Source organism: Emydura macquarii, unplaced genomic scaffold, assembly GCF_026122565.2.
Source record: "Emydura macquarii macquarii isolate MOO-44397 ecotype Brisbane River unplaced genomic scaffold, CSIRO-AGI_Emac_v2 contig_1348, whole genome shotgun sequence".
NCBI classification, from domain to species: Eukaryota; Metazoa; Chordata; order Testudines; family Chelidae; genus Emydura; species Emydura macquarii.
In genome coordinates this window covers 18,656,366-18,663,935 of record NW_027131485.1, presented here as the reverse complement: position 1 = coordinate 18,663,935, position 7,570 = coordinate 18,656,366, and the positions used below count along the sequence as shown (strand labels likewise).

General features: G+C 43.1%; 1 protein-coding gene across 1 annotated transcript in view; it reads left to right on the top strand.

The window, feature by feature from the left end:
• The first annotated feature begins 352 nt into the window (after nt 1-352).
• Nucleotides 353-7,570, top strand: part of GRIN2A (glutamate ionotropic receptor NMDA type subunit 2A) — a 270,047-nt gene continuing 262,829 nt past the window's right edge. The window contains exons 1-2 of the mRNA XM_067551295.1: nt 353-370; nt 2,836-3,258. Coding sequence (XP_067407396.1) covers nt 353-370; nt 2,836-3,258 — 441 coding nt within the window. The remainder of the gene's footprint in view (nt 371-2,835; nt 3,259-7,570) is intronic.

Below are 7,570 nucleotides of genomic sequence, written 5' to 3'. Positions count from 1 at the left end.
AAGGGTGCAATGCTGACACTCTCTCCTCCGGTTCCAAGAAGCAGGGAGGAATTCTGAGGCTGCTGCCCAGTAGAATTGCTGCAGCAGCCCTTACAATCGCACTTCTTTATTTTTAAAGAGATGAAGAGGCTGAATGTCTTTTGCCAAGGGTAAAAAGCAAATCTCAGTTGCGAGTGGCTTTGCTAAAACTTGATCACGGGGGGTTTTAAGCGATAAAGAGCTGCTGGGTTTATATTCACTGCGGTGGGAACAAACTGTAGGATGAAATCCAGGGATTAAAAGACCTATTTTCCACTTCGTTGTTTGCAAAGGAATCGACTGAAATGACTTTGAGGATCTTAAGCTTGGAAGTATGTGGCGGGAGAATGCAGTAAGTATTTCCCTTTCTGGCTAGCGCTGGTACATCGTGAGTAGCTGCTAATGGGCTCTTCGCTATTGAATGACACACATGTAAAATGTTGCAGTCTCTCTCTTGGCTTTAAATCCTCGGGTTTAGTTTGTAGCCTGCACTGATGAGGCTTGTTGTAAATGCTGCGTTTTTATTTGCCAAACATGCCATCTTCCTAAATTTACCTCTGGGTAAATGTACTTTAAAGAAGTATCTTAATTTTTTTCTAGAAATATTGAATGCAAAATCAAAGCAAACGGAGCTTTCTTGGGCTAATTTGCTATTCTGTATCTCACTGGGTTGTTTATGATGATCTAAGAAGCAGTCTGCTCCCTATCAAGATAAAAAAAGCCATTTCCCATACTGATTCAGCTGTCCCCCCCCCCCCCATTATGCTTGTTTTGAACCTGTCAAAAAAAAAACAAAAAAAAAAAACCACCAACCCCCAAAACTCCTGCCCTTGAGCTTGTGAATCAGGTTAGCATCTAGCTCTTCATTCCAGGTTGGCGGGCTCATCCCCTGCTAGCTCCAACCCATCCCCTCGCGTTGGAGGCAATAGCCTGTTGTTACTAGCCCAAAATATTTCCCCCACTTGCATGGGTGGGAGGGGGAAGGACTTCCAGGGAAGACTGGCTGCCCTGTCACTTCAGTGGGGGGCGATCTTCTTGCATCTGGTTTTACACACAGGGCAGAAACCCACCCCAACTTTGTCAGCCTGTCACTTTGTTCACTTGGCGGGTTTTCCTGCGCACGGCCGAGTCGGGAAGATCCGATCCCCCCTTGCACCGCCGCGTGACTAATGTTCTTCATCTGCCTCCTCTTCCCCCGCTCCCGTTAACTCTTCCCCTTCAGGCCCCTCTTGCATCTCCCCGTGCTCGGGTAGCTGCCTCCCGTGGGGGCGATGCGGACAGCGGGCTGCAGCGAGGAGCGGGAGTCTGGGAAGAGAGATGCCACCAGCCCCGGCCGCTCGGCGCTGAGGGTTACGAAATGCCCGATTTCGCAGCGCGCCCACTAGCAGCACCCACCTTCTCCGGCATCCTCGGTAGGTTGGGAAGTGTGTGTGGGGAGGCAGCGCGCAGCACGGCCAGCGAGCGGCGCTGCGCCCCTTTCGCTGGCCGCCCGCGTGTGAACGGAAAGGGGGATTCTGGCGCTACGTGCGAGGATCTACTTTGCTGGGGGGGGGGGGGGGTTAACCTCCCTTCCTGCGGGGCGGCAGGTGCCTACACATGGCATCGGTGCAGTGAATGCCTCCCAGCGCAGTCGGGTGTAGCCAGGAAAGGCCAGGGTGGGGAGAGAAGCTTCTCTCCCGGGTCTGCGAGAAGGTGAAGCAGTTTCACATCTGCAGGGGCTTGGGCGAATTTGTGAATAAACCTTTTCTTGGCTGCCTCTGGTGCGGCCGTCCCGCCACCGGGCAGCAGGGTAATAGCGCAGGGCAGCTGATCTGCAATTAGATGGGGGTCAGACCCCCGGAGGTGAAGCTACCGCGAGCTCCTGGTCTGGTTGATCAGCAGCAGGTGATGCTGACTGATACTGATGGATGTTGGAGACATTCTGGGGAACAGGGTGAGAAGGGAGAGTTGGGAAATGCAGCCCCCTGATTGGACAGCTCTGCTAGTGTGTTCTGCGTGACGCATCCCAGCAAGCCTGCCTGTGGGGGTAGCAGAGGGACACCCTTCCCGAGGCCAGCACAGGGGGCTGGAGGGAAATCCCTCGGGACAACGGGGCAAGAGGAGACAGTGCGCTTGACTGTCTCCCCATCTCCCTCTCTCTAGTTAGCTCTCAAAAGAGCCACAGCAAACCAATGCAGTGATGCTCATTTATTGAGCACACTGTCTCCTGGCACAAATGACAACTTGGTCTCCGAGATCCCCAGCTTAGAGATGCTAAAGTGAATGCAGGGAAGGGGGAGAAATAGGTTAGAATAATGTGGGTCTGAATCTGTTCCAGAAATGCAGTAGTTATGCACGAGCAGCAGCCAGCTGAGAGATTTAAAAATAAAATTACATTTCTGGGATCCTGCAAGACAGGTGGGAGGGGGGGGAGCTGGGCGTGGGCTGGTAGTGCCTTTCTGGGATAATTTTGTCATTTTGGGGAAAAGTGCATCCCTTTTAGTTTGTCACCAGATTTCAAAATAAAGAAAACAATTTTTCCCTTGCTAATTGGTTCATTCATTTAATTTTAAGTAGATCATAAACATTTCATGGTGCCTTTCCCCAAAACTTGTGCTGCATTTTTCTGGTTTGCTGTAGACCATGCATAACCCTGTCACTGGGGAGCTAATTTCATGGGCTAGTTAAAATGTTGTTAAATTAAGCCTATGGTGCACAGCCCATTGGAGGAAGCTAATAAGGATGCATTCTATGCAGATATTTTACATCAAAAGCCTGGTAGGGGACTACAGAGCATATTTTGCTCTTTTTTCTCATGCAATGCAATCACTTCTACAGGGGCTAAACCTGCCAAAGATGGGGAAAATTGGCTATGCTCTCCTGGTACTCCAAGCTCTTCTGGCGCAATTGGATCTTGTTCATGGAGCAGAGAAAAGTTATCCCATCCTCAACATTGCAGTGATTCTGGGGAGGACCAAGTCCATCACAGAGAGAGACATCCGAGCTCTCTGGAGCAGAGAAATGTCAGCAGACCTGGCCATTGATGCCAATGTGGTGACCCTTTTGGTGAACCAGACTGATCCTAAAAGCATTATAACACATGTATGTGACTTGATGTCAGGCACCAAGATCCATGGGGTAATTTTTGGAGATGATACTGATCAGGAGGCGATAGCTCAGATTTTGGATTTTATTTCATCTCAGACTTTTATTCCAATTCTGGGAATTCATGGTGGCTCTTCCATGATCATGGCAGATAAGGTAGGAAAAAAGTTTTTTTTATTATTTAAAGCTTTTGTTGCACCAGTGTAACTTCATTGTGCATACTAACTACAGTATATGTGCACTGCAAGCAGTTCAAAAGAGGATGCTTCTAACAGCCTATATTCTGATCTTTAAAAGTAAAATGATCGTGCAGCTTCCTATTGAATTACCATCCAATGTCCCAAAGGATTTTTTGGGGTCATGTCTGTAACTTGTGTTTGTTTCCATAAAGAATGTTTTTACTGAAAGTTTACTTACCACCAAACTGAATTCCGATCAGCCTAGGGATATTATGTACAGTTGATTATGACCCCGAAGATAGATGGCTTAGTTAAACTAATTATGACAGTAAAATGTTTTGTCCTGTTTTGCATCTCAAAAGAAAGATATAAAGTTATTGGCAGACACTAGAAGTAAGTGCCACACTAGAAAAGATCACATGTAATGCACATGCATGGATTTGATGAGGATAGTGGTAGTAGAGGACTTAGAGGTTCATAGGAGTACAGATATTCGGGTTAGACTTGATTTTCTTTCCCTCATTGATAGCTTAACATGGGTGACATCAGCCATATTAATGAACCACCATTAAGTAAAAATCAATGTTGCAGCAGTTTACTGAGAACCTGTGTTAATTAGACTCCCATGTGGTAAGCATGAAGCTACAGTCTGCAGGTAGTTTGTCTATGAACTCTTAAGATAATGCAAACTGATTTTTCCATATAACTCGTCCTCCAATTATGAATTAATAGAACAGTGACTAATATACCCAGTGCACCTTCCTTACTCAAGGTGGCAGAAGCATAGCAAATTCTTACTCTACAGGACACAGTCCTGCCTGGTGTTCAGTGTTCAAATTCCTAGGAGCTGAGGGTGCTCAGCCCCTTGCAGGATCAAGCCCTCTGCCACAACCAGTTCTGCTGTTGGTGCTTGTTGGCTGAATGACAGGGTAAGAAACAATCAGCTGATGCTGAAGAGCTTTTATACCAGCCCTGGTTGTCATTTTTATGTGAAGAGATGAGGATTATTCAACATTTTTGCTGAGTAGAGAGTCACTTATTAGCTTTTCAGCAAATAATATTTCAGCGCATCAGACCCTAAAACCATTTATCAGGGGCAGAAATATTACTAAGAAATGAGGTATGATTATCATTCAGCTGTAGACAGCTTTTTTGTAGCAATAAAACAAGGGAGGCAGGGGGGCTGTCCCATATTGGCTAGTAATTCACACAGATTCAGAGAAATGTTGAAAATTATTTAAAGTGGCCAAGATATACTACTTAAAAGTAAAGAACAGGAGAGATGGGATTCTTTATTACCTTTTTGAAGAAGGAATCGGGAATCATTCTTCACTTGGAAACAACGGCATTTCACTCTCTAATTGGTGGGACTAACACTGTTCTTTCAATCTCAGTATTTTGAATGACTTCTATCTTTACAACTGACGCTGTCGTATAATGGTTCAGTTAATAAATGTTTGAACTGTAGTAGAAATTTTATAGGAAGGCCCGATGTCCATGTTAATAACCACAAAGTTCATGATGATTGATGTTATTACCTTTAAATACTAAAGGGAGATATAATGATTAGGTCATGGGGACTATTACATTGAGAGTTATTAAACTATCCTTAGTTTAATAAAGATTTTGTAACCTTAATATACATATAGATAAGCTGAAGTTCTTACTCTAGTCAAAAAATTGCATCTGCCACAAATTATAAAAAACAAACAAACTAGAGATGGGGGTGAGAAAACTCAGTAGGTAATCTTGTCCATGCCTTCAGTGACTGCTCCAGGATCACTTACTTACATACACATATACATGTATATATGTAATATGCAGTCACCTAGAATGTAAAATAGTGATCTAAATTAATGTGTATTTCAGTAGATATTAATCCTATAATTAACATATTTGTATTTCTGTTTGACATCTATGTTTTAGTGGTTATTCCTACTTGACATTTAAAAAAGCTTGCTTTCAGGTGAAACATAATTTTCAAGAACTCCACTTGGGAGCAAAATAGTTGTGTCCCATTTTTTAAACAAATCAATAGAACCATCTTAAAGTACTTTACCACCCGAATAGAACCTTTGCACACAAATAACTATAAATTGCCTTCATCTTATTGGCTTTTGGCATATGCTTAATACGTTTCAAAGCTGGGCTTTGAACTTTGACAGTAATAAGATTGGTGTGTGTGGCTTTTTTAACTCTTTGGGAAGTAAATTCCTGTGTGGCACAGGTGAAATTCAATATACTGTCTTAAAGTTGGAGGAGGTGGAGTCTGTTGAAAAAGAATGGAAGGGATGGGAATGTGAAACCCACTTCCCAAACCAGTGCCAGGATTTGGGGTTGAAGACCACATTACTTAATGACTATTCCAGTTTATGGAGCTGAATTAGTGTCTGGAGTTTGTGTCTATTTGTCCTATGATACTGGAGATCACTGAGTCTGCATAAATGACACTTTCCTTGTCCCTTCTTCTACTCCACTACTGCTCTCTGCACTGGCCTCGGCTGAATCAGCATAAAATCCTTTCTGTCATGCAGAGAGTACCCCAATGTGTCTGTTCAGTTCCTGGATCCTAACTGTGTGTCCCTAATGCAGGACTTCAGTGCTGCAGAGAGCCTTATGCTAATCTTCTAAAGCTATGGGTGACTTTCACTTGCAGAGGTGCATAGATTCTTAGTTCTCAGGCATTTCAGCCAAGTTATTCAGTAAATCATAAAGGCACATGATGCTTCTTAAGTGCATCAATATGCATTAAACATGCCCTGAAAAGCATAACCTTTTGTTGTTTTGGTAACGATCTTGCAACCCCTAAGATATGAATGGGACAGCTTGAGTAAGGCTTGCAGGCTTGTGCCATACTTTATATTAGAGCTCACACTCACTCCTTTAACTTTCCCACTAGGTTTTGCTTCAGGTAGCTTTTGATACTGGATGCTTAGTGATCAGTGTGGATACCAGTGAGACACGGTATGCCCGATTTGCAGATCAATAAGGTTTAATGTGCAAGGTTTTCTATAGATATACTAGTTAAATACAAAGCCTAAAATTGACTACAATATATCATACTCCCTAAACCTGGAGAGCTAAGCAGTCACTCAGAATGCTGTATACAGGAACCGCTTTCTTCAGAGGCTCCGCCAGGGAGTCAGAAGATCCCCTCGTCCGACCAGCCGCACCTCCTGTGGAATCAGATGTTGATGAAGCACATTCCTTTTGTCTGAGTGATGACTTTTTATACCTCTATATACCCAACTTTCACCTAATTACCTATCACCTACATCGGGTTCTCACCCTTAACTATGTTCCATTCTCACCATGATAATTGAGATCGTCAAAACAACATCTGGTAATAGGAGGGATGGTTAAAAAAAATATGCCCCTTGGCAGTGGGAAAAATGTACCCCCAGACATTCAAGGATAACTTGTTATTCCTATCACCGCTATCTATGTGCAGCTGCAAGCATACGTTATGTATTTTGTCTTATGTGCCGTGATATGCAGAAACTGAGACATCTGCAAGGTTACTCAGTATTCCTATTTGTCTCTGCCAGTTGAAAGATGTCAGGCTGCTGAGGCCAGAATGGTCAAGCAAGCAATTTAAGCTATGCTAAGCCCCAAAACAGTGGTCAAGCAACTCAAATTGCAGTGGGCCTCCACCAATAGTCTGTCTAACATCAAGACCGATATGTGATTTTTGCAGTAGAGAGTCACTGGCCTTTGAGTTTCCTAGTTTGGTTGTCAGAATAGAAATGTCTATTATATGTACCACAATTACAATAACATGGCCATGTTGGGTTTAGTTTTTCAGAGTAATAAGAAGCTTTATGTACTAATTTCTTGGACAGTTTAAAAAAACCCACAAAACCTGTAAATTTATAAGAGCATTAATTAGCATTTGTCCTCCGTAAACTGTTTGTACTAATATATCTCTAAAAATCTCAATATAGATTTTTCTAGTCCTGCTGTCCATTAGAAAGTTTGTACGTCCATTATTAAAAGTTTCTAAGAGGCATTGCCTGAACTGGAATTACTGACAGTTCTAAAGCTATGTGGCACATGCCCATGGGGTTATCATTAGGAAGTGGTACTTGAAACAACTCTGGGAATGCTGACCTTAGGAGATTAACCCCACAAAAGAAAATTAAGCATTAATGTAAAATTATTGTCAGACTTTTTGAGAGATTTTTACACTGATAAATTACATTAATACACGGTAGATTTCTTTTCTTCTAGTTCTGTGAAGTCCGTTGTGCATTAGAACATCTAAAACCAGCTTGATAGTCCTTTTTTAA